The sequence below is a fragment of the Pelodiscus sinensis genome, chromosome 30 (assembly GCF_049634645.1).
Source record: "Pelodiscus sinensis isolate JC-2024 chromosome 30, ASM4963464v1, whole genome shotgun sequence".
Taxonomy (NCBI): Eukaryota; Metazoa; Chordata; order Testudines; family Trionychidae; genus Pelodiscus; species Pelodiscus sinensis.
In genome coordinates this window covers 2,954,428-2,980,635 of record NC_134740.1, presented here as the reverse complement: position 1 = coordinate 2,980,635, position 26,208 = coordinate 2,954,428, and the positions used below count along the sequence as shown (strand labels likewise).

Genomic DNA, 26,208 nt, shown 5'->3' with positions numbered 1-26,208 from the left:
AACAGAGGCTAGGGACACCATTCCTATCTAACCTGGCTAATAGCTATTGATGGACCTAACTTCCATGACTGTCTAGCTCTTTTTTGAACCCTGTTAATGTCCTAGCCATCACCACCTCCTGTGGCAAGGAGTTCCACAGGTTGACTGTGCATTGAGTGAAGAAAAACATCCTTTTGTTTGTTTTAAACCTGATGCCAATTCATTTCATTTGGTGACCCCCTATTTCTTATATGGTGGGGAAAGGAAATAACTTTTCCTTATTCACTTTTTCCACACCAGTCATGATTTTATAGACCTCTCTTATATCCCCCCTTAGTTTCCTCTTTTCTAAGCTGAAAAGTCCAAATCTTTTTATTCTCTCTTCATAGGGCACCCGTTCCAAACCCCTAATCATTTTTGTTTCTCTCTTCTGAATCTTTTCCAGCGCCAATATACCTTTTCTGAGATGAGGCGACCGCTTCTGTACCCAGTATTCAAGAGGTGGGCATCCCAGGGGTTTATACAGAGGCAAAAAGATATTCTCTGTCTTATTCTCAACCTCTTTTTAATGACTCCTAATAGTCTGTTTTCCGTTTTGACTGCTGGTGCAAATTGAGTGGATGTTCTCAGAGAACTATCCACAATGACTCCGGATCTTTCTCTTGAGTAGTTGTAGCTAAATTTGTTCCCATCAAATTGTATGTACCATTGGGATTATTTTTTCCAATGTGCATTCCTCTACATTCATCAACATTACATTTCATTTGTCATTTTGTTGCCAAATCACTTAGTTTGGGGAGATTTTCTGAAGCTCTTCACAGTCTGCTTTGGTCTCATTTATCTTGAGCAGCTTGGTATCATCTTCAAATTTTGCCTCCTTTCTTTTTACTCTTTTCTCTAGATCACTTATAAATAAGTTGAATAGGATGGGTCCAAGGACAGAACCTCTATTTACCTCTCTCCACTCTGAAAACTGACCATTTATTCCTACCCTTTGTTTCCTGTCTTTAAACCAGTTCTCAGTCCATGAAAGGACCTTCCCTCTTATCCCATGACAACTGACTTTGCTTAAGAAGCTTTGGTGAGGGACTTTGTCAAAAGTTTTCTGAGAATCTAAGTCCACTAGATTGTTCACGTTTGTTGATCCCTGCAAAGAACTCTCATAGATTAGTAAGACATGATTTCACTTTAGAGAAACCATGTTGACTTTCCCCCAACCAATTATGTTCATCCATGTGTCTGACAATTGTGTTCAATATCACTGAAGTTGCGAAGTCAAACATAACACTCGGCAGGTGGGAAACGCCCGGGGGGGACAGTTCCTACCCAACCTTAATTCCATCCCTGTAGGCCCTTGCATTAGGCCAAGTCCTGTTGATGCTCGATTCCTCAGCTGTTTCTTTCCACGACTGAGCTGTCTTCTTTGGGGCACTGGATGGAGGAGCAAGGGACGTATTGATGGCTGCCTGGGCAACAGTGTATCATCCGGCCAGACTCGGCAGCTCAAACGTGCTTCCAGTTTCAGGGCTGAGGACACATTGGCTGGGGATGGGGAGATGGCTCGGGGTCCACTAGAAGGTTCCGGGTTTTAGGTGGACATTTGCCCCCACTCGAAATCCCTTTGCCAGCTCACCGGCGGCCTCATTTCTTTGGCAAGTCTATTGTCCTGTGTGGATTTAAACAAAAATGTGCTTTGTCCTGCAACTGAACCAGATAGCTCAAGGGAACACGGCCTCTCTCATGGAATGTGCATATCCCTTTTAGTCTCTGTTTACCCTGTCGTTACTAGTGTTCTCCACGTGTCTAGGGAAAAGACGCCCCCTCAGTTAATGAAAGTGTCTCCAAATGGGTGCCTTAGAGAAACCAGACAGATGTGAAGGGATATTTGCAATTGCGTGGGGGAGGAAATAACGACCCATGGAAATGTATTTTCAACTCATTGAGAACAGTGGGCTTGACTGATTGAGAACAGACCTGCTTAGAGATGCATTTTCTCCATCAGTCAGGTCAACTGAGACCCATAACGGAAAGTCTATCAGCCACTGGGAAAGCAGAACATGAGGGGAAATTGAGCTTGGGAAAGGATTCTACCCCGCTCCCTAACAAAAGGAGTTTCTTTATCGCATGCCCTGTGAAAGCAAAGAGGGTTGGAAATGGAGCTTGGGTTAGAACACGGCCAGCGTTCCTATGAGATAAGGACCAAGACCCCTGCTCTTCACTGTCTACATGGGATAGCAAAACGTCCGTGCTTTCTGAATTCTGCGCAGAATGGTAGGAATCTTTCATAAATAGTCTTCTTGTGAATAATGCTATGTAGGCCTGTTATTAGAAAATATTGACTCATTATGGAAGGATCTATCTATCTATCCCCACCCCCCTCTCCCTATCCGCATCCAACCCATCTATCTATCTATTCCCATAGAACCCCTCTATCTAGCTAGCTAGCTATCTTCCATAAATCCATATGAATTGGAATTAATTGTGCTATCCTCCTTCACTTATTAATTAATCAAATCTTGTATCAGCTGTTCCATGCCTAGAAACAATGTCAGCCTAAAAAAAACCCAAACTACATGAGGGAGGTTCCTTTCCTTCTTCTGGGACTTCTGGAGTGTTAGAAAAGTTAAGGAAGATCCCTATTAAACTCCCAGCGAGCTCCGTAACCAGCTCTTTCCAGTTGCAATGTAACACTATCGAAAGAATCGAAAAATCAGAGAGAGGAAAACCCGCCTGCTCCTAAGGCCAAGAGGTGGAAGTTGTCCTACCCTTTTCTAAGCTAACTCTTTTATACACAGGACCTATCGTTCTCCTATAAATTGCAACCGAGTCCCCCAGGCTATGTCTAGACTGCATCCCTCTGTTGATGGAGGGATGCAAATCAAGCACATCGAAATTGCTAATGAAGCACAGATTTAAATATCCCGCATTTCATTAGCATAAACATGACCGCTGCTCTTTTTTTTTTAAACGGAGTTTTTTTGAAAAAAAAAACAACAGGAGTCTAGACACGGATCTATCAACAGTAAACCCTTTTTCGACAGATCCTGTATTCCCCTGCAGCGATGGAGAACCAGACGGAGGTGAGCGAGTTCATCCTACTGAGTCTGACTAGTCTCCAGGAGCTTTGGGGTTTCCTCTTCACTCTCTTCCTGCTGCTCTACCTGGCCAGCGTACTGGGGAACGGCACCATCCTGGTCTTGGTGATGGCCGATCCTCATCTCCACACCCCCATGTACTTCTTCCTGGGCAACCTCTCCTGTCTGGACATCTTCTACTCCACCGTCACCGTGCCCAAGTTGCTGGCTGGTTTCCTCTCCAGGCACCAGGCCATCTCCTTCACCAGCTGCCTGTCCCAACTCCACTTCTTCCACTTCCTGGGCAGCAGCGAAGCCGTCCTCCTGGCCGTCATGGCCTACGACCGCTACGTGGCCATCTGCAACCCGCTGCGCTACAGGCTGGTCATGAACCCGCACGCCTGTCTGCTCCTGGCCACGGCCACCTGGTCCAGTGGTTTCCTGCATGCCCTGATGCACACGGTCATGACCTCCCGGCTGCACTTCTGTGGTCCCAACCATGTCCCCCACTTCTTCTGTGACATCAAACCTCTCCTCAGCTTGGCCTGCGGCAACACCCACCTCAACCTGAGCCTCCTCAATATCGTCACCGGAGGCATCGTGATAGGCCCTTTCATCCTCACGCTCCTCTCCTACCTCTACATCATCTCCTTCCTCCTTCTGAAGGTGCAGTCGCGGGACAGCAGGGTGAAGGCCTTTTCCACCTGCTCCTCCCACCTCACGGTGGTGACTTTATTCTACGTGCCGGTGATCTGCAACTATGTGCTCCCCTCTCCGGAGGACAACCCGGAGCGGGACATGGTAGCCACCCTCATGTACAACATTGTCACCTCCGTCCTGAACCCCCTGATCTACACCCTGAGGAACCGGGAGGTCAAAACTGCCCTGAGGAAAATGCTAGGGAGAAAACTGTTTCCTGGAAGGTTGTGAATCGGCTGAAGGTTGTTTCTCTGTCTGTAGGGTTGAGAAAAATAATGGGGAATGGAAAATGCAATCTGCTGTTTGTCATTGAGTTGGGTGTGTACTGGAAGCGGGGATTAGTATGTAAGGAAACACTTTTCATTAGGCACAGGGAAATAGGTTGTAGATAAGGTTCCTGAACAGGAGATTAAGAATTTAAGAATGACCAGCCTGGGTCAGACCAACGGTCCATCTAGCCCAGTATCCTGTCTGCTGACAGTGGCCAATGCCAGGTACCCTAGAGGGAGGGAACATAACAGGGAATCTTCACGTGATCCCTATCCTGTCACCCATCTCCAGACACACAGAGGCTAGGGACACCAATCCTACTCATCCTGGCTAATAGCCATCGATGGACCTAACCTCCATGAATCTCTCTAGCTCTTTTTTGAACCCTGTTAAAGTTCTAGCTTTCACCACATCATCTGGCAAGGAGTTCCACAGTTTCGCTGTGCGCTGAGTGAACGAAAATCTTCCTTGTGTTTGTTTTAATCCTGCTCCCTCTTCATTTCCTTTAATCATAGGGGGCAGCTCAAAGACTCATTGACTTAAAGGGAAGAAGGGGGTTATTGTGGTCTACTGGCCTGACCTCCTGCATGTTGAAGGACACAAACCCACATTCACACACTTCTGTACTAGCTTTGTCATGTTTTAAAGACTTCAAGTCACAGAGAATTTATGCCATTACACGGAGGGCAGTAGAAATCTGACAGTATGGTGTAAAAAGTGGGAATAAACCCTACTCTGGAAATGGAGAGTGTCCACGAGGAGTAACGGTAGTTCGAACTAGGAAGCCTAGTTCGAACTACCTAGTTTGTGCCGCGTGTAGCCGCACGGCACGGGGTTCAAACGAGCGGGGATTTGAAAATGGCGGCGCCCCGCTTATGCAAATGAAGACCGGGAAATTCAAATCCCGGGCTTCATTTGCAATTGCGGTATGCCTACATTACCCCGCTAGTTCGAACTAGCGGGGTAGTGTAGACATACCCAAATTGGTTAACGGGGTGACCCCTCCTGCCACCCAGCCCCTGGTAATCCCCCAGCTTATATCACATGGGGGGAAGAGGCAAGGGGTGGCACAGGGGCAGGACAGGGTGTTGTGGGGCAAAGAAGGGGTGGGGTTGGGGAAGAGGTTGAGTCAGGACAGGGTGGGGCCTGTGGGGTGGTTGTCTGGGGCCTGTGCTTAGGGCACTGGTGGAAGTTACCCGAAGCCCTGTGCCTCCAACGATGGTCCTACCAAGATCCCAGATGTGGTCCCCACTGGGCACTGTATGGAGAATAGACAGTCCTGGCTCTCAGCCCCAACTACTGCCCGTTCTAGGTCAGGGAAGGGTTCCTGGCGAGTAGTCACACCAGGGTTATGTCTACACTGGCGCAATCTTGCGCCAGAAGTATGCAAATGAGGCTATGCGTGGACTATCGCCGAGCCTCGTTTTTATATCTAATGAGCTGCCATTTTTGCGGAAGAGGCTTTTGCACTAGATGGAGCATCTACACTGCCCCTTCTTGGGCAAGAAAAACCCTCTTGCGCAAGGCCATTATGCTGATTACATCTGGGATCTTGGCAGGACCATCGTTGGAGGCACAGGGCCTTGGGTAACTTCCACCAGTGCCCTAAGCACAGGCCCCAGACAAACACCCCACAGACCCCACCCTGTCCTGACTCCCCTCCTTCCCCAACTCCACCCCTGCTCTGCCGCACAACACCCTGTCCTGTGCACTTTTTGCAGAAAAGCAACCGTGCCAATCTAGATGCGGTTTTGTGCAAGAAAGCCCCAATCACCATTTTCGCCATCGGGGCTTTTTAGCACAAAAAGTTTTTAGCTGTCTACACTGGCCCTCTTGCGCAAACACATTTCTGGAAAAGGGCTTTTGCCCGAACGGGAATGTCAAAGCATTTGCGCAAGAAGCACTGATTTCGGACAGTAGAACGCCGGTGCTTTTGCACAAAACCAAGCGGCCAGTGTAGACAGCTGGCAAGATTCTGCGCAAAAGCAGCTGCTCTTGCGGAAACACTTGCCAGTCTAGACACAGCCCTAGACTTTAAGGTCAGAAGGGACCATTTTGATCACCTAGTCTGACCTTCACAATGCAGGCCACAGAATCTCACCCACCCCGTCCTAGAATAGTCCTCTCACCTATATCTCAGATATTGAAGTCCTCAAATGATGGTTTGAAGACCCCAAGATGCAGAGAATCCTGCAGCAAGCGAGGATCTATCTATCTCAGAAAATTAGAAGTGGAAAGGACCTTGAAAGGTCATTGAGTCCAGTTCTCTGCCCTCAAGGCAAGAACCATCCCTTGCTCTAGAAGTTACAATCTGCGGTTCAGCAGGCCAATGTTCAAACCACTGAGCTATCCCTTTACCCAGCTAGCTAGCCTTACACACCCCCTCTATCTATCTATCCCCCCACACCCCCTCTATCTATCCCCACACACCCCCATCTATCTATCTTTCTATCCATCTATCCCCGCACACCCCTCTATCTATCTTTCTATCCATCTATCCCCGCACACCCCCATCTATCTATCCATCTATCCCCGCACACCCCCCTCTATCTATCTTTCTATCCCCGCACACCCCCCTCTATCTATCTTTCTATCCCCGCACACCCCCCTCTATCTATCTTTCTATCCCCGCACACCCCCCTCTATCTATCTTTCTATCCCCGCACACCCCCTCTATCTATCTATCTATCCCCGCACACCCCCTCTATCTATCTATCTATCCCCGCACACCCCCTCTATCTATCTATCTATCTATCTATCTAATCTAATCTAATCTCCTTGGACTTTTACATAAGGTGTATCTGGTGAGGCCACATCTGGAGTATTGTGGGCAGTTCTGGGGCTCCCACTACAGGAAGGTTGTGGATGGATTGGAGAGGGTCAAGCAGGGGGGCAGCCAAAATGATTGGGGGGCTGGAGCACATGACCTATGAGGAGAAGCTGAGGGATTTGGGCTTGTTCAGTCTGCAGAAGAGAAGAACGAGGGGGGATTTGAGAGCTGCCTTCAACTCCCTGCAGGGGGGTCCAAAGAGGCTGGAGAGAGGCTGTTCTCAGTGGGGGCAGAACGAGGAGCAATGGGCTCACGTTTCAGTGGGGGAGGTCTAGGTTGGAGTTTAGGACAAACGATTTCCCTGGGAGGCTGGGGAAGTTCTGGGATGGGTTCCCTAGGGAGGGGGTGGAATCTCCCACAGCATGAGTAGGAGTCGCTGGCTTTGAATGAGATCTAAGCGAGCTATGAACAATATTATCAACCAGCCCCGAGTGGCTGCTTTATGAGCCAGTTAAAAATGGTACCAGCCGTCACTCATTCTTTGGTCACAGACCTAGGCGGGGAGAGGGCAGGGAGTTCCAGGCACGCAGGTATTTCAATGCTGTGTTTTCCTCATGCAGGTCAATCGCATCCAGCAGCTCAGAGTTCCATCAGGTACGTTTCCTACCATGTCACCAAACATGATTCTGACCTGAGCACCAGCAATTGTGAACCTGGAGAGTATTTCTCCAGGGAGATCCAGATCTCTCTTTGTGCCGATTTTCTTTTTGGGGGATAAAATGGCATGATGCATGTTGATATCCTGTGCCATCAGATTCAGGAGGATGGGGTTGCCTTCGGTAAAAGTCCAAGGAGATTAGATAGAGGGGGTGTGTGGGGATGGATAGAGAGAGAGAGGGGGGGGGTGTGCGGGGATGGATAGAGAGAGAGAGAGAGAGAGGGGGGGGGGGTGTGCGGGGATGGATAGAGAGAGAGAGAGAGAGGGGGGGTGTGTGCGGGGATGGATAGAGAGAGAGAGAGAGAGGGGGGGTGTGTGCGGGGATGGATAGAGAGAGAGAGAGAGGGGGGGGTGCGGGGATGGATAGAGAGAGAGAGAGAGAGGGGGGGGTGGGGATAGATAGATAGATAGATAGATAGAGGGGGTGTGTGGGGATACATAGACAGATAGATGGGGGGTGGGGATAGATAGATAGATAGAGGGGGTGTGTGGGGATACATAGACAGATAGATGGGGGGTGGGGATAGATAGACAGATAGATGGGGGAGTGGGGATAGATTGATAGATTGATAGATAGATATTTACTTTGTGTATTTCGGTGTGAGGTTGTTGATTTATATTTTAATGGTTGTAAATTGAATTGCTTGAATCTCAGCATCATCACAGAAATATTTTCTGTCACCCCATTGTAGGGCACCCTGCCAATAGCCTCATACCACCGCAAAAATTTAAATAATTTAAGGGCAGTGAAAATGTTGCCATGGGGAATATTTACATTGATATTAAAATGTTTGAAAATGAACATTGTATACCTTCATGAGATAAAACCATGGGAATATTCGTACATCAAATTATAAGGATTCCGCTTGGTATAATGGGGGGCTATAATTTGAACCCCCCCAATAAATCACCTGTGGATGTAAATTGACCCACATTCAGAAAAAAAAATGTACAGAAGCACAGAACATAATTGAATCGGTTTCTCTAGCTCTAAATGAGGCTGAGTCCTTGGGAAGAACAAATAGTTTGGGGGAAATTGCAAGCCACGCTAAGACATAGCAGGAACATATACATCGACAAAATGCATCTGAAGAATGTTTCCTTGGGAATCATGTATCAGTCTGCCTTTCTCCTTGGTGCTGAATGGCCTTAAAGAAGAAGGAAATCCTTCCCACTAGTCCAAGAGTGACCAGAATTATTTCTGCAGAAGAACAAACAGGTATGTTATCTTCTTTTGTTCTTTTCTACCCTCACCCTGACTTTTATCTTCACATTTCCCTCAACAGAGCAGGAAATGCCCAACCAAAGCACCGTGATTGAGTTTCTTCTCCTGGGCTTCTCTGACGTGCGGGAGCTGCAGATTTTGCACTTTGTGGTGTTCCTGGTGATTTACCTGGCTGCCCTGGTGGGGAACCTTCTCATCATCTCAGCCATCGTCCTCGACCACCGTCTTCACACCCCCATGTACTTCTTACTGGGCAACTTGTCCATCCTGGACATCTGCTACATCTCCGTCACCATCCCCAAGTCCATGGCCAACTCCTGGAACAACACCCGGCAGATCTCTTTCCCCGGCTGCGTCGCCCAAGTCTACTTTGGCCTCCACTTTGCTTCTGCAGAGTTATGTCTCCTCATGGCCATGGCTTACGACCGCTACGTGGCCATCTGCCATCCTTTGCGGTATAGGCTTATCATGACCAGATGGCCGCCGGTTCCTGGATTGCCAGCTCCATCTATTCCTTGCTGCACACGGCCAACACTTTTCGATTACCTTTCTGCGGATCCAATGCCATCAGCCAATTCTTCTGTGACATGCCCCTGCTCCTGAAACTCGCTTGCGCTGATACGCACGCGAATGAAATTGTGGTTATTCTCTGCAGTGCTTTTGGGGGGCTAATTTTCTTCATTTCAATACTGGTGTCCTACATTCACATCTTTTTGGCTGTGCTGAGGATCCCCACTTCCCAGGGCAGGTATAAGGCCTTCTTCACCTGCCTGCCCCACCTAGTTGTGTTTTGGTTGTTTATCAGCACCGGCATCTATACGTACCTACAGACCAGATCAGCGACTACCCAATCTGAGGGAATGCTGGCCGCTGTGTTGTATACCATCGTCTCTCCAGTACTTAATCCTCTCATTTACAGCCTGCGGAACAAGGAGATAAAAGATGCTCTGGGCAGGATTTTAATCAAGATGATTTTCACCAAGAGCACTTTTACGTAAGGGGCAAATAGTTTAATATTCCCTCCCCCATTCTCTAGTGAAGAAATGCTCATTAATGCATGACAGGACAGCTGTAACGTCCTATGGTCATGGTTGACGTATGAAAAGTCATGCACTATTCTGGGAGGTCCAGTCAGTTATAAGTTTCGAAGCAGCCATGTCTTTGGATAACCCTGTTTGGAAGATACTTATTTAAATGTCTTTGGATTCTAGGCTAATGAAGATAATCTTGTGTTTTCTTTGCACGTGTCCCAGTTAGGGAAGAGGTAGGTTGTGAACAATGGGAAAACGGGTGAGTTTCAAAGGCCTCTAGTGAATAATGAGCCCAACAAGAATGGACATTGGGGCCAACATAAGAACACGAGACCAGCCCTACTGGGTCAGACCAAAGGTCCATCTAGCCCAGTGTCCTGTCTCCCAAGAGCGGCCAGTGCCAGGTGCCCCAGAAGGAGTGAACAGAATCATCCAGTAATCCACCCCTGTCATCCATTCCTAGCCCAAGACAAATAGAGGCTAGCGACACCATCCCCACCCATCTGGACTAATAAGTACGGATGAACCTATCCGCCATGAATTTATCTAGCTCTTTTTTGAACCCTGTTAAAGTCCTGGTCTTTGCAACATCCTGTGGCGAGGAGTTCCACTGGTTGACTGGGGGGCTGCATGAAGAAAAACTTCCTTTTGTTTGTTTTAAACCTGCTGCCTATTCATTTCATTGGGTGACCTCTACTTCTTATGTTATGGGAACAAGTAAATTAGTTTTCCTTATTCACTTTCTCCACACCGGTCATGATTTTATAAACCTCTATCACATTCCCCCCGTAGTCGAAGCCTCTCTTCTAAGCTGAAAAAGCCCAGTCTTTTTAATCTCTCTTGATATGGCACCCATTCCAAACCCCTAATCATTGCTGAACCTTTTCCAATGCCAAAAGTTCTTTTTTTGAAATGAGACGACCACATCTGTACGCAGTAATCAAGAATTGGGCGTCTCAGATTTATACAGAGGCAAGACGATATTCTCTGTCTTATTCTCTATCCCCTTTTTAATGATTCCTAATGCTCTGTTTGCTTTATGGATTGTTGCAGCAAATTGAGTGGACATTTTCACAGAACTATCCACACGATTTGCACTCTTGCGTGGTTAGAGCTAAATTAGTCCCCATCATTTTGTACTTATAATTGGGATTATTTTTTCCAATGTGCGCTACTTTGCATTTATAATATTAAAATTCACTTGCCATTTTGTTGCCACATCATGTCGTTTGGTGAGATCCTTTCGAAGCTCTTCACAGCATCAAATGTCTTGCCAAGATGATATCCAGGGACACGATATTGTTAATTCCTATCAGCAGGGAGGAAGAAACCTAGCCTTTTGAAGCTACACCCGAAAAGGCAAAATAATGCACATTGGAAGTTGCGATCTAAACTAACCATGTACAAAGTTGGAGTCTGAGGGTATGTCTAGACTACAGGGTTTTGTCGACAGAAGTTTTGTTGACACATAGGGTGTGTCTAGACTACAGGGTTTTGTCAACAAAAGTGGACTTTTGTCGACAAAACTAAACCTGCGTCTACACTACCACTGAGTTATGTCGACATAACGTCAACAGAAGTCAGCAGTTTTGTTGACGCTGGTAAACCTCATTTTACGAGGAATAACGCCTTTTTTTGACAGAGTTCTGTTGATAGAAGGCATTACTGCCTCTAAACTGTCCTTTGCGTCCACACTGTTATGTCGACAAAGCAGCTTGCTTTGTCGACAGAACTGAATGTAGTCTAGACACTCCTTGTCGACACAAGCTTTGTCAACAGTATCTGTTGACAAAACTTCTGTCGACAAAAGCCTGTAGTCTAGACGTACCCATACTGTCGACAAAGGTTCTGTCAACAAAGAGCGTCTAGACTACATCCAGTTCTGTCGACAAAACAAGCCGCTTTGTCGACATAACAATGTGGACGCAAAGGACAGTGTAGATGCAATAATGCTGTCTATTGACAGAATTCAATCGATAAAAGGCGTTATTCCTCGTAGAATGAGGTTTACGTACGTCGACAAAACTGCTGAGTTTTGTCGACATTATGTCGACATAACTCAAAGGCAGTGTGGACGCAGGTATAGTTTTGTCGACAAAAGTCCACTTTTGTCGACAAAACCCTGTAGTCTAGACACACCCTGAATTATTTGTTCCCACTCAAGAGAGAGATCTTGGCGTCACTGCAGATAGTTTTCGGACAACCTCCACTCAACTTCCCATGGTAGTCAAAAAAGCAAACAAAATGTGGAGAACCATTAAGGAAGAAATAGATACAATGACAGAATCATATTGCCTCTGTATACATCCACGGTGTGATACAAGGACCCATATTCTTCACAGAGATATTACAATAAGACCATGGTGTAATTCTTACGTATTTTATCAAGAAAGGTCAGGTGAGATATCGTTGGAGAGGTTGCGGTTGACTGAATTGGATCCTCCTATTTGTATGCATGAATCATTTTTCTATCGGAAGTCAGGCATGTTGACTGTATATCTGCATTACAAATGTGTTTACCCCAAGGGAATGCCCTCTAGGCAAAAGACTCAACAGACGTCCTCACCCCAAAAAAATTGGTGGCCTCAGGAAACTCACAGGCTACGTCTAGACTGCACGCCTTTTTCGACGGAGGCTTTGTCGACAGGCTCTGTCGACAAAGCCGCTTTCGAAAAAGAGCATCTAGATTACATTATGCGGCTCGAAAAATCGATCTGCTTTGTCGAAAAAGAGCATCCAGACTGCCGGACGCTCTGTCGACAAAAGAAAGCACCTGGAAGTGCTTCTGGCAGGACATGGGGGCAACCTTTATTTCCAGGTGCTGCTGCATGCCCTTTGCAGAGATGCGTGCTTATAGGGATCCTCCTGGACAGCCCTGCTCCTGCTTCTGGCTTGCCTACCTCCTAGAGGGAAAGCAAAGCTGCCACAGTGCTTGCTCTAGTTGCCCTGCTTCCTCAGACACCACAGCAGTTTATTTTTCGGGTTTTTTTTTTCCTGCTTTTCATCTTTTATTTGACTATGGAGCCTGAACTGCCCCGGGGCAGGCGATGGTCCCGCGCTGCCATACTGCAGCTTCTGCTGCATCTGCATGACTCTGTCATGAATCTCCTGCCCCATATGGACCTGGACCAAACCGAGGAGACCCTCCTCTGGGATGCAGGAGCTCTTCCCTTGCCCCCAAACTTTTTGGGGGACAGGCAGGATGGGAGGCATGAGACGAATTTGGACTGGTGGGACCGGATCATCATGCAGCTCTAGGATGACGACCAGTGGAAGGCCACGTTCCTGGAGCTGTGTGCCTGGCTCGCCCCTGCTCTGCCACACCAGGTCACCCACCTGCGGCCCGCCATCCCCCTGCAGAAGAGGGTCGCAATCGCCCTGTGGAAGCTGGCCACCGTGGGACACCAGTCTGGAGTGGGGAGATCTACCGTCAGGGCTATTTTGATGGAGGTAAGTCATTTTTAAGGGACAGGCCCTGTGAGTGGGGGGGTTGAGAAAGGGAAAGAGGGAGTGGGGGGATGGAGTGGCACTTGGAGGCACTGATAAGGAGGAAGGAGGCATCCTGACAAGGGGAGGATGGTAGGGGGGAAGGGTCCCCCCCAAGCGCTTAGGTAACCTGTCCAACTTCCTGATTTCTGTCTATTTGTCTCAGCGCTGCAGGTGGTGAGGGCCATCAATGCAGAGCTGCTGAAGAGACTCGTCCGTCTCGGGGACCTGGACAACATCATTGCTGGATTTGCAGCCCTTGGCTTCCTGAACTGCGGAAGAGCCCTCGATGGGACACACATCGCAATCCACGCACTGTCCCATCGAGCAGCCCAGTTTATAAACTATTCCATGGTGCTGCAGGCCCTGGTCGCCCACCGTGGACACCTTACGGACATTTGTGTCGGGTGGTTAGGGCGGGCACATGATGCCCGCATATTCCGTAACTCCTGCCTGTACCGCAGGTTGCAGGCAGGAATATTTTTCCCCCAGAGGCACCTCGCACTCGGGGACGTGCAGATGCCGGTGTGCATCATGGCCGACGTAGCCTACCTGCTGATGCCGTGGCTCATGAAGACCTATAGCGGCCACCTGGATGCGAGCAAGGAGCTTTTCAACACGCATCTTAGCCAGGCTCGCATCCAGGTGGAATGCGCCTTCGGACGGCTGAAAGGGAGGTTCCGTTGCCTGCTACCACGCCTGGAGATGGGCGAACGCCACATCCTGGAGGTGGTGGCCGCATGTTGCGCCCTCCATAATCTAGTGGAGAGGAAAGGGGAGGCCTTCCTGCCGGGGTGGGGGGCAGGTGCTGATGGCGAGGAGAGGCTATTTCAGCAGCCCCGGATGGCTGCCATCCGCCAGGCTCACCAGGCTGGTGTCCGAATCCAAGAGACCCTGAGGGAGAGATTCTCAGAAGGAACCCACTGACTCTCCCCAGGGCCTCCCCCATGGGGTGTTGGCCTGGTTCATCCCTACCTGTCCCTCCACAACCCTCACTCTCTTCCCATTCAGAACACAGAGAAGACCCACTTCTCTTTGTACACAGAAATGTCCTTTATTAGCAACACTAGCGGTAAAGAAAATGCCTGAACTGTTGAACAAAAGTGTCTCTTTTAACTGTTCACCAGTTGATCCACAAAGAATAAATCCGTCTGTCAACAATAAAGATTGTGTAACATAACTGAAATGTCCTTTAACTGGGATGGTAGGGGGATGAACACCTGGAGGAGGGATGGGGGCTGAAAACCTGGGGGAGCGAGCTCAAGAAGGTCGCTGCTTCCCTGATCGCAGGGTCCTGCCTTCCTCTGCCCTGGCATCGCCACGGTCTTGGGATCGGGTGGAGCGAGACCTAGTCCTGGTCTGAGCAGGAGGGGAGGGTAGCTGTTGGGCCTGTGAGGGCTCGGGAGCAGTAGAGGCTGGGGGGAAAAGAGGGAGCTGGAGGAGTAGGGGGAGCAGTGCCTGTGACAGGGGCAGGCAAAGCGAAGAGCTCCCGCATTGTGGCACAGATCTCCGTGCGCTGCTGGACCGGCTCTTCCAGCAGCTTGGTGCGCCACTCGGCCTCTGCCAAGGTCCTGTTCAGGTCCTGCCGGGCCACTACATGCTCCCTCAGCAGGTCCGTGTAGACCCGCCAGTGCCTGTGGGTGCCCTGGGTCCGGGATGGTGGTGGGGCCGCTCTTGGATGGAGGGTCTGGCTGGACGGAAAAGAGGAGGAGACAATCAATGATTGTGGGCACCCCCCCCCCCCGTCCCCAAGGACACGCCGTGGCTGTCAAGGGCTCTCCTTTGGACAGGAGACTCAAGGGTGTTCCACGTGACACCACGTGTGAGTTGGGCAGTGGCCGGAAAGCCTCCCAGGGACCCACAGTGGCAATGGGGCGGGTAACCAGACTCTGGACTTCACCACCCCGGTACTGCTCCATCTCCTCATAGTAAGGGGCAGGTCTCGGGGGCTGCCCCGGGGCGGGAGCTCTGGTCTCAGGCCCTGGCATATCCCTGCTTTGTGCCATGGTGTGGGGGTGATGCCCTTTGGTGGCCAGTCCCTGAGCCAGGCGCTCATAGGTGTCCACATTCCTGTGGCATGTTTGCAAGGCCTGCAGGGTTTCTTCCTGGGACCAGAGCGCCAGGAGGTTTTGGATTTCTGGCCCTGACCAGGCTGGTGCCCGCCTTTCAGTGCCCCTGGGTGGATCCTCGTCTCTGTCCCAAGAAAGGCCGGGGGGCCTTGACACTGGGCTATGGCTGTCATGGATGTCACGGGAGCTCAAGTGAACTGCCGGACAGCAAGACTTGTCTGGGAGCCTGTGTCTTTAAGAGGCTGTGGCCAGGAACCATAGAGGTGCTGTACCTGTAAAGGCTAGACCGTCCACCACGGTTTCTTCCTGGAGGCCTTTTTTGTAGACAGAACTGGCCCCCTGCATCCACACACACCTTGGCTGCGTCTAGACTGGCATGATTTTCCGGAAATGCTTTTAACGGAAACGTTTTCCGTTAAAAGCATTTTCAGAACAGAGCGTCTAGATTGGAAGGATGCTTTTCCGCAAAAGCACTTTTTGTGGAAAAGCGTCCGTGCCAAACTAGATGCGCTTTTCCGCAAAAAAGCCCCCATCGCCATTTTCGCGATCGGGGTTTTTTGGCATGAAACAAATCTGAGCTGTCTACACTGGCCCTTTTGCGCAAAAGCTTTACACCTAGGTCTCAACAAAGATGCTAATTATCTTACCCGTTACAAAGATAGCTTCCCCGATTATCACCTCTAATATCATTAGCTCACAGACATTTAACACCCTCCCCCACCATCCCTCCTCTATTCTGAAATTTGATTTGTACTTTTCATATGTGTTCATTTTTTCGATTGTATCCTTTGGTATATATGGTCATGCCAATTTTCTTCCACTATTTGATCTGAGGAAGTGGGTCTGGCCCACAAAAGCTCATCACCTAATAAACCATCTTGTTAGTCTTTAAAGTGCTACATAGTCCTGTTCTTCATTTCAGCAAGACCAGACTAACATGGCTGCATCTCTATTACTTTTCACAGCAGTTTTCTCATCCCTGGCTGCCGAGGGCACAGATTTCAACTCCGGATGGAGAGGAAAGTGGGGAAACACTGGGGACCAGGCTGAGGGTGAGGGAACTAGAGGAGGCCATGGGGACCAGAGGAATCGAGAGGCTATCGGAGGCAGCGGGGGCCGGCTGTGGTAGGAGGGCGTGAGCCGGGTGTGGATGCTCAAAGCTGTGACCTGTGAACACCACAGGACAAAAATCTAGGACCAAAGCAAACACCAGGGTTGTTGTTCTTTTGAGGGAGGTGACCCTGGGATGAAAGCAACCACCACCCACGACAGTATCCAGGGGTCCATGGATGGAGGAAACATGGGAGGCCAGGTGAGATGGGGGAGTGGTGAGGCTGGGGTCAGAACCTGCCATTGCATAGCCAGATCCCAAAGCTCCATTGTCCGCCACCCGCCACCCCAGGGCTGAAGCCAGAAACCCAAGCCCCATTGCCGGCAGAAAGGTGGGGAACTCACACCGGCTGCCTGCTCCGCCGGCATTTCTGGCTCTGGAGGAGGACTAGGTCCAATCCCTAGGAAGGGGATGCTGCTTCATTCCAATTCACCACCTAGAAGGTTGTGGCCACAAGAAAGGCCCCCTGGTGGCCCCGTTGGAGAAACACTGGCTTAGCGTCATCCATAGCGTTGTTGTGGGGACAGGTAGGGCCCGTCTACACAGCAGGGCAAACGTCCAATTAAGCAACACCACTTGAGCAAAGCCAATTGTGTAGCTGAAGTCAAAATAACTTAATTGGGATTTTGGCACTGTCTACGGAGCAGGAAGTCGAAGGAAGAACGCTCTTCCTTCCACGTCCCTTACGTCTCATAGAATAATAGAATCAGAGAATCCGAGGGATGGAAGAAATCTCAGGAGGTCAAGCCCAACCCCCTGCCCAAAGCAGGACCAATCCCAACTCAATCATCCCAGCCAGGGCTTGGTCAAGCTGAGACTTAAAAACCTCAGGGGATGGCGATTCCACTACCTCCCGAGAGAACCCATCCCAGTGCTTCTTGTCCTATCCGCAGAGGCCAAGGAGAACAATTTTTCTTCTTCCTCCTTGTAACATCCTTTTAGATACTCGGAATCTCTATATACATTCATAAATTGCATTGGAATAAATGCAATTGTCTCTTCACCGTATTCAACAACGATTATTTGGTAAATCGTCTGCTTTGCTCTGTTTGCCAGCCCTTAGAATCATTCGCACATGTATTTATTTATACCAACTTATTTATACCAATAAACTTAGTGTGCATTATCGGCTTTCTTGAATATGTTTTACACTGAATCAAAATGATAAGCTACTTACTCTACAAGTGATCACGTCAAGGCACATTGGTTGTGGTTAATCAGAATATAAGAATGGCGAGGAGTTCCATGAGTTTATTTCTTAGAATATAGAACAATAGCTCACGGAATCCCCAAACTTGATTGACACAAAGCAGGCTGTTCCCTCTAGCATAAGTCACCTCACCCTGCTCTTAGTTGGCTCTGTGCAGAGTAACTCCTTTTCCTAGATTGCTTGCTTCCTTACAGAGCAAAGCCCATGGGAACGATAGACCCCTTATGCACTTGGAATGATAGCTTGTGATTTTCATACAGTTTTCAATACCCCACATGGAGCATTGAGGGACCACCAGTCCATCCTCTTGATTCCAGTAGAACTAACATTACGTATGGTACGTTTCAATGGGATGATGTTCACAAAGGACCGACATGAGTGAGGGATTGCGGGGTCAACTTTCGAGTTCAGCTCCCAAGAGTTATATCGCATGTTCTCGGATTCAATTTGGTCTCGCAAAGTTCTTGAATTCTCTGCACCCAAGTTTCCTGACCAGTTTGCTCAGGGCCTCCTGGACATCTTTGTTCCTCAGGCTGTAAATGAGGGGATTGACCAGGGGGGTGAAGATGGTGTAGAAGACAGAGAAGACTTTGGACATGCCTCCCAATGTGCTGGTGTCAGGGAGCAAGTAGACCATGACCAGGCTCCCATAGTAAATGGCCACCACCAGGAGGTGGGAGGAGCAGGTGGAAAAGGCCTTTTGCCTCCCCGAGGTGGAAGGGATCCTCAAGATGGTGGTGATGATAGTCACGTAGGAAGTCATGGTGAGTAGAAATGGTGGTAGCATGAATAAGGAAGACAACAGGAAGGCCATGATCACTAAGCTGTGTGTGTCACTGCAGGAGAGTTTTATCACTACGTTGAACTCACACATAAAATGATCGATTCCATTAGGGCCGCAGAACGTTGACATCGACAGCCTAGGAATGATGATGGACGCTGCCACCAATCCACTCATCCAAGACCCAGCCGCTAGCTGGAGGCAGAACCTGCCACTCGTGAGGGACACATAGTGGAAGGGTTTACATATTGCTAAATACCGATCGAAAGACATCACCATCAGGAGATTGCACTCTGCACAGGCCAGGACACCAAAACAATATAGCTGGAGGAAGCAGCCCTTCCAAGAGATGGTCCTGTCCCCCGTCAGGAGACTGGCGAGAAGCCGGGGCAGGATGGTGGAGCTGTAACAGATCTCCAAGCAGGACAAGTTCCCCAGGAAGAAGTACATGGGGGTGTGAAGGTGCCGATCGGCCACCACTAGCAACACAATGAGGAGATTCCCAGCCATGGTCACCAGGTAGACCACCAAAAACAGCAGGAAGAGAGGAACCTGCAATGTAGGCAGGTTCCCGAATCCCAGAAGGAAAAATTCCACGATGGACGTTTGATTCCTGCCTTCCTGGGTGCCCGGGAGACTATGCATAGGGACAGGAGAAGAGAATGCTGTCATGATGAAGAAGAGACATTTGTTTTTGTGGTACAACGCCAACAGGACCAGGTTGTTCGCAACGACTCCTTGGATGATTCTCAGCCCTCGTCTTGCTTGAAAAAAACAAGTGGAGTGAGGAGTTAGTACAAGGGGAGACATCTAAGCATTTCCCTCAACAATGTCACTTGTATGTTGCCCTTGCCACACAATTCATTCCGCAATTCAAACATTGTAGGACAGGGTGGAGGTTAGGAGAATCTGGAGTCTTGCTACCAATTTTGAGGTACAGTGTTTGGGTCAGTAGCGTCACCTCGCAACGAAAACACTGTGATAGAACCGTAGCACACTAGAACCGAAACGGACCATGAGACGTCATCGAGTCCAATCCCCTGGCAACACAGCAGGACCAAGCATCTTCTCAACCCTGACAGGCACCTGTCCAACCTGCTCTTCAATATCTCCAGAGATGGAGATTCCACAACCTCCCTGGGTAATTTATTCCAGTGTTTCACCACCCTGACAGGTAGGAACTTTTTCCTAATGTCCAACCTCAACCTCCCTTGCTGCAGTTTAAGCCCATTGCTTCTTGTCCTATCCTCAGAAGCCAAGGAGAACAATTTTTCTCCCTTCTCCTCGTGACACCCTTTTAGGTATTTGAAAGCTTCTATCATGTCCCTTCTCACTCTATTTTCTGCCTTTAGGAATGTAATTAGAAACAACTTCCTCTCTCCATCATATCTGCTAGTTATAGTTATGCACATCAGTGTAGAATTCATACAGCCATTTAGTTCTGATCCCCCCTCATGGAAGGCAGACACATGAATGTGTTGATTTCTATACACTGGACTTTTCAGCAGCCATATCACATTGTAATCACACATTTTATTTTTAGTATTTTCCCATCTCCCCCTTGAGTCCAAATGGCATAAAGACTTGAAGTCAATGCAATGATTATAATGTGGTAATTTAAGCACGTGGGCAAAATGTTGTGGGTTCAGGGGCATAATTGAGTAAGCAAAGTGATTCCACATTGATGTATTTAGCTACCTAGTTAGACAGACAGAGGGGGTGTGTGGGGATGGACAGACAGACAGACAGAGGGGGTGTGTGGGGATGGACAGAGACAGACAGAGGGGGTGTGTGGGGATAGATAGATAGATAGGGTGTAAGCTCTTGTCTTACTTGAAAAAAAAGTGGAGAGAGGTGTTAGTACAAGGATAGGTATCAAAGCCTTCCCCTCACCAATGTCGCTTGTATGTTGTCCTTTGCACACAATTCATTCCAGGGGTGGCACCTCCAAGCACTGTAGGACAGGGTGGAGGTTAGGAGATCTAGGGCCTTACTACCAAATTTGAGGTACAGGGTTTGGGTCAGTAGAGTCACCACTCAATGAAAAGACTGTGAGAACAATTCTTTCCCTCCTCCTAGGAACCCCCTTTTAGACACTAGAGCTACTGCTGAAGGTTAGACAACAGAAGCTACAGCTTTTCGGGCATATCTGCAGAATGAACGACAAGTGAAAAGTCAAGACCTTGATATTCGGCATAATGGATGGTCTGAATAGGAGAGGCAGACCCCACAGAGAATGGGTAGATGATACAGTAGTATGGAGCTAGTCTACAGAAACTAAGCCACTCCGCTCTGGACAGGGAAAGATGGAAGGAAATAGTGAGGGAGGAATTGGACACCAACGAGTGTTGAGCCCATGGTTGTTGATGATGGCGATGATGATGTTGATAGTCTACATGGCTATTTTATATGCCGTAACATGATTCCCACAAACCCAAGTTCTATGGATTAGGGCTTTGAGAGTTGCAGATATAGGGTTTTGTTGTGTAAGGATGTAGCCTTTGATATGGCCTTTCCGTCAGACTTTCACCCACCTTATGTTAATTTGATCACATTTCCCTGGTCTGCTTATGAGAAACTAATGGAGGACGGCATCAAAACCTTCCCAAAAATCAAGAGCTATCACTTCTGTTGCTTCTCCCCATCCACTAAGCCAGTTTACATCCATGTGACCATCAAAAAAGCAATGTTCACAAACATGGGATCGTAATGACAAAAACCGGAATTACACCCACCAGCATAATTCTGTTCACATTTATACACAAGGATGTGGAAACTTACAAATGGAAACACGGGTATTTATTCATATAAAAATATGCCCCATAAATATAGACAATGAGAAATCTTGTGGCACTTTATAGACTTATTGGATAAACGTAAAAAACAATAAATGGTCTGGTAGCACTTTATAGACTAACAAAACATGTAGGTGGTATCACGAGCTTTCGTGGGCACAGCCCACTTCTTCAGATGACCCATTGATAAAGTGGGTCGTTACTCACGAAACCTTATGCTTCCATTCATCTGTTAGTCTGTAAGGTGCCACAGGACTTCTGGTTGTTTATGCAGATTCAGACTAAAGGGGCTACCCCTCTGATACCTGTCACAAGTATAGAAACATTTTGAACACATTAGCTACAATTTATTGAGCCATGTTTTTTTCCTGGAACGTTGAGTGGAAATTTAAGGCTTTCACATGGCACAAATTAAAAAAAAAAATTGGGGGGGTCTTGGTTGAAGAGGAGTTATTGCGTTTTATCACCATTGTGGAAAATTCCAATGCTTCGTTGTAAAAAGAACAAATCACCCACTGTACTTTTTTGGGGGGGTACTTTTTCAACCCATCTCCCCTCAATCTGAAAAGGAGTCTGTTTTCGGGGAGGGGGTGTTCCTTAAAGGCAAATTAAAAAGTATCTAAAAAAGCAGATTTTCCAAGTACCCCAAAACTCTAAACCGGGATTTTTCATTTTCAGTTTCCAGCCCTCTCTCTCTAACTTACCTGCAGGGCAACAAATTGCATCGGCTGTAGCATCGTTCTCCAGAAGACACACTGCACCCACTTATACCCATGGTGGTGCTCACCAGGGAGGTATCCTGAAAAAATAATCTGCTCTGATGTTGCTAGGCAGCAAGATTTGCCCTTAGTTACCAGAGATGACGGGCTGAAGTTTCCAAATTGACACAGCAGGCTCCATTGGACCCTGGGAGCCACTGAAAAAAACGAGCATCTTTGAGGCTTACGTTCTGGGCATGGGAGTTGATGAGTTGGTTGGTTGGACCCGAGCTGTGACCGATGTCCTGCTGTGCTCCTGGACTTTACATTGCTGTGACTGTGACCATAGCACCACCATGAAACGCTGCTGCCGCTTAGACTAGATGCTGTCCCTCCAGCGGCCTCTCTTCTGTGACCCTTGAGGAGCAATCGGTGCTTCTCCATGGAAACGGATCATGAATTCATCTTTTACTCCCACTAGAGAAATCCTCAGGGGTTAGACGTCTTAGAAAGTCATGGAATCAGGGGCTGGAAGAGACCTCGGGAGTCATCAAGGTCCTGCTCAAAGAAGGACCAATCCCACCTCAATCATTCCAGCCTGGGCTTGGTGAAGCCAGGACTTAAGCACCTATAGGGATGGAGATTCCACCCCCGTCCTAGGGAACCCAGCCCAGTGCTTCCCCACCCGCCTAGAGAAATAGTTTTTCCTCATCTCCAACCTAGACCTCCCCCACGGCAATGTGAGCCCATTGCTCTTGTTCTGCCACCTGCTCCCCGAGACCAGCCTCTCTCCATCCTCTTTGGAACCCCCTTTCAGGGAGTTGCAGGCTGCTCTCAAATCCCCCCTCACTCTTCTCTTCTGCAGAACGAACAAGCCCGAATCCCTCAGCCTCTTGTCATAGGTCATGTGCTCCAGCCCCCGAATCTCTTTTGTTGACTTTTGCTGGACTTTCTCCAATGCCTCCACATCCTTTCTGCAGTGGGGGGGGGGAGGGGCAGAACTGGACTTAACACTCCAGATAGAAGAAAGACGCGCTCTCAAAGGAAGACTCCAGCAGAAGGGAGTGGGACAAGTCTGTTCCACGAGGAGTACAGGTAGTTCAGAATAGGAAGCCTAATCCGAACTACCTAGTCCGTGCCGCGTATAGCCGCGGGCACGGAGTCCGCACTAGCTGGTATTTAAAAATGGTGGCGCTCGTCAACATGCAAATGAAGCCCAGGAAATTCAAATCCCAGGCTTCATTTGCAACTCCGGTTGCCTACATTAACCACCCTACTTTGAACTAGGATGGTAGTGTAGACATACCCTCTGTGAGTTGTTCTGCCCCTGCTCGTAGAAGAGCCTACTACAGATGTTTCTTGCTCGTGAGACATTTTCTGTCCATTTTCTGACCACGCCTAGAATTAACCCAAACCTAAGATCACACCTTGGGGAAATTTACCCTGGCGAATTTCCTCTCAGAAGACAAGAGCATTTCCTACCTGGGCTTTGTTGCCCAGATGTTCTTCCTGCTCTTCCTTGGGATCTCCAAGTGCTTCCTTCTGGCTGCCATGGCGTACGACCGCTACTTGGCCATATGCCGCCCATTGAGGTACAGCCTCATCATGAACAGGAGGGTCTGCCTGGCCTTGACCGTTCTCTCTGCGTTCTGTGGTAATGTGGTGTCCCTAGTACAGACAGCCTGGGTTTTCACCTTACCCTTCTGTGGGTCCAACCAGATCAATTATTTCTTCTGTGACATTCCCCCGTTGATTAAGCTTTCTTACATCGACCTCCCTCTGTATGAAATGCAGTTGTTTATGGCTGCCGTGCTGATGATTTTCATTCCATTTACTCTCATCCTTGCATCGTACACCTGTATTATCTCCACCATCTTAAAGATGGCCTCTGCTGAAGGCCAAGAGAAGGCCTTCTCCACCTGCTCCTCCCACCTCATTGTGGTGATGTTGTACTATGGGAGCTGCAGCCTTATCTATTTAAGGCCCAAGTCCGTCCACTTACTCAATGTCAACAAAGTCCTCTCTCTGATATACACGACCATTACCCCCATCTTGAACCCCCTTCATCTACAGCCTGAGGAACAAGGAGGCCATAGGGGCTCTGAGGAGGTTGTTGAAAGGCAGGATGAAAGGGAAAATATTTGCTCACTGAAAATAATGTGGGCATAGCTCTTGTTGTGCTATCACGTTTGCAACTCTACAAAAGTCGAGTTGTTCCCTTCAAGCCAATGATGTTCAACGTCACTGTTGAACTTGGGTCCAAAAATGGCAGAATGAAAGACAGGAAAATGCTGTGAACATTTTGTCAACTTTGTCTATGTTGAAATAAGAAATGTTGGCCAAGAATGTAATCACATTTCAGAAATGATTTTCATCTTTGGGTGCATCTATGCTGGAAAGCTATTTTGGAATACCGGCGGTTTCCCGAAATAGCTACCCTGCATCTACACAAACCGCCTGTTATTCCGAAATATTTTTAAAATAACGGGTGTGTTATTTCACTATCCTGGTAAACCTTGTTGCACGAGGGATAAGGGATTGCTTGAAATAGCGTGTTTATTCAAAATTTGGTGCCGTTTAGATGTGCCAAATTTCAAAATAAGCTATTTGGACATAAAATATGAAATTTGCGCTACACAAATTGCATCTCTTAGTTCAAGTTTAGGGTGCAGTATACACGCTCCTTTGGTAGCTGCATGAAGTGCAAAGAGAAAATGCACATAAATAAAGTCATTTACATTTCATAAGGTGGCGTACAAAATGAAAATCACAAAAAAATGTCATGTATGCTTTTTACAACTCCGCATGGGAGAGGTTTTCCAGGCGACCCAAAATTGCCGTGAAAAATACTGCTGAAAAAGCATATTTTGGAAGATAGTGTTGGCAGGCCGACCATTTTAAGAACGATTTGGAATAAAAACGTGCTTAAAATTGTAGATGTCCATTGTTTTTAAAGATTTTTTTTACGTAAAATAGTAGAAAATGAGACCATTGCGCCTCATTCCGTCACCTGAGAATAGCCTCTCTCCATCCTCTTCAGAACTCCCTGCAGGTAGTTCAATATTTCTATCAAATCCCCCCTCCCTCTTTAATCGACTAAATAAGCCCAAATCCCCCAGCCTTTTCTCTTAAGTCATGTGCTCCAGCCTCTTCATCATTTTGGTTGCCCTCCGCTGGATGTTCTCCAATGCGTCCACATCCTTCTTTTACCGGGGGGCCCAGAATTGGATGCAATACTCCAGATACATCCACCGCCTTCCCCATATCCACAGAGCCAGGGTGCATCGACACTGCACCGTTATTTCGAGATAACTAGTGCTATTTCATAATAACCAAGCGAGGATCAACTCGGTCATTCCAGTATTGTGAAATGATTTCAAAATAACAGGCAGCTTATTCCAAAATCTGTAAACCTCATTCTACGAGGAATAATGCCTCTTCCGAAAGAGCTATTTCAAAATAAGGCGTGTGTAGATGCTCCACTGCTGCTGTTTCGAACTAGCCCCTCACCAGGGCTATTCTAAGTTCTTCCTCCCCAGTGCCTCCTGGGGCTCTAAATCGAGATAGCACATCTACTTTAGGGGAGCTGGCTTTAGACTCATTTTGAGGCTTCCCTACTGTGTAGACGGGCTATTTCAAAAGAAGCTATTTCAGAATAATAAGGCCAAACCTGGACCTCTCTCTGTTTCTGTTCTGGAGGTGTTCAATCTGCTTTCATGCAGCCTTATTTTAGTTTGGCCATAGGTTTAGCTGAAGAGGCTATTCTTAACCTCAAATATGCATTTCAGCATAATCTTTAATGGTTCCTTCCTTACTCTGGCATGATAAATTCAGAAGTGGGGGCCAGCAAGTGTATCCCAAAGCCTTATCTACCAGGCTTTGGTATAAAACTTCCCCCAAAATCTTAAAAACCTAGATTTTGGGAATAAAACTTCCGCTGCCACCACCCAAATATTAATAATGAGATTAGGGGAAGATCATTTGGGAAATCTCATCCCAATTATAAAAAAATCAGGACACACAAGTAACCAATGCCAGGTTAATAAAAAGCAAAGAGAAAACTTTTATTATTACAACAATATTCCTGTTGCAAGCATAAGGATCAGATGGAAAGGTAACAAAATATACTCATGGAGGAGTTACACCATGGGCTAGAAATTAGTTAAGAAAAAAAGCCAAACATCTCTTAAGCTGTGCCAGATAGCAGATCCCATACCCAACCCTTAAAACAATAAAGCCTAACGAAACTACCTAAACTTTACCCTACTTACAGAAAGTGAAGAATTGTTTCT

General features: G+C 47.9%; 3 protein-coding genes and 1 pseudogene across 3 annotated transcripts; 3 read left to right on the top strand and 1 right to left on the bottom strand.

The window, feature by feature from the left end:
- The first annotated feature begins 3,038 nt into the window (after positions 1-3,038).
- On the top strand, positions 3,039-3,983 carry LOC102452173 (olfactory receptor 12D1-like). The gene has a single exon (XM_006110487.2). It carries the CDS (start codon positions 3,042-3,044, stop codon positions 3,981-3,983), a length of 942 nt encoding a protein of 313 aa, XP_006110549.2. The 5' UTR covers positions 3,039-3,041.
- Positions 3,984-8,804: 4,821 nt separating this feature from the next.
- Positions 8,805-9,733, top strand: LOC106731354 (olfactory receptor 14I1-like; annotated as a pseudogene).
- An 8,351-nt stretch (positions 9,734-18,084) lies between these two features.
- LOC142821102 (olfactory receptor 6N1-like) lies at positions 18,085-19,233 on the bottom strand. Its single transcript, XM_075911906.1, has one exon. The coding sequence runs from the start codon at positions 19,231-19,233 to the stop codon at positions 18,085-18,087; it is 1,149 nt and encodes a 382-aa protein (XP_075768021.1).
- Positions 19,234-20,779: 1,546 nt separating this feature from the next.
- On the top strand, positions 20,780-24,068 carry LOC102451692 (olfactory receptor 10A7-like). The gene is given in 3 exon segments (XM_075911905.1): positions 20,780-20,837; positions 23,337-23,974; positions 23,976-24,068. Coding segments are annotated over 3 exon segments (789 nt in total).
- The last annotated feature ends 2,140 nt before the right edge of the window (positions 24,069-26,208 follow it).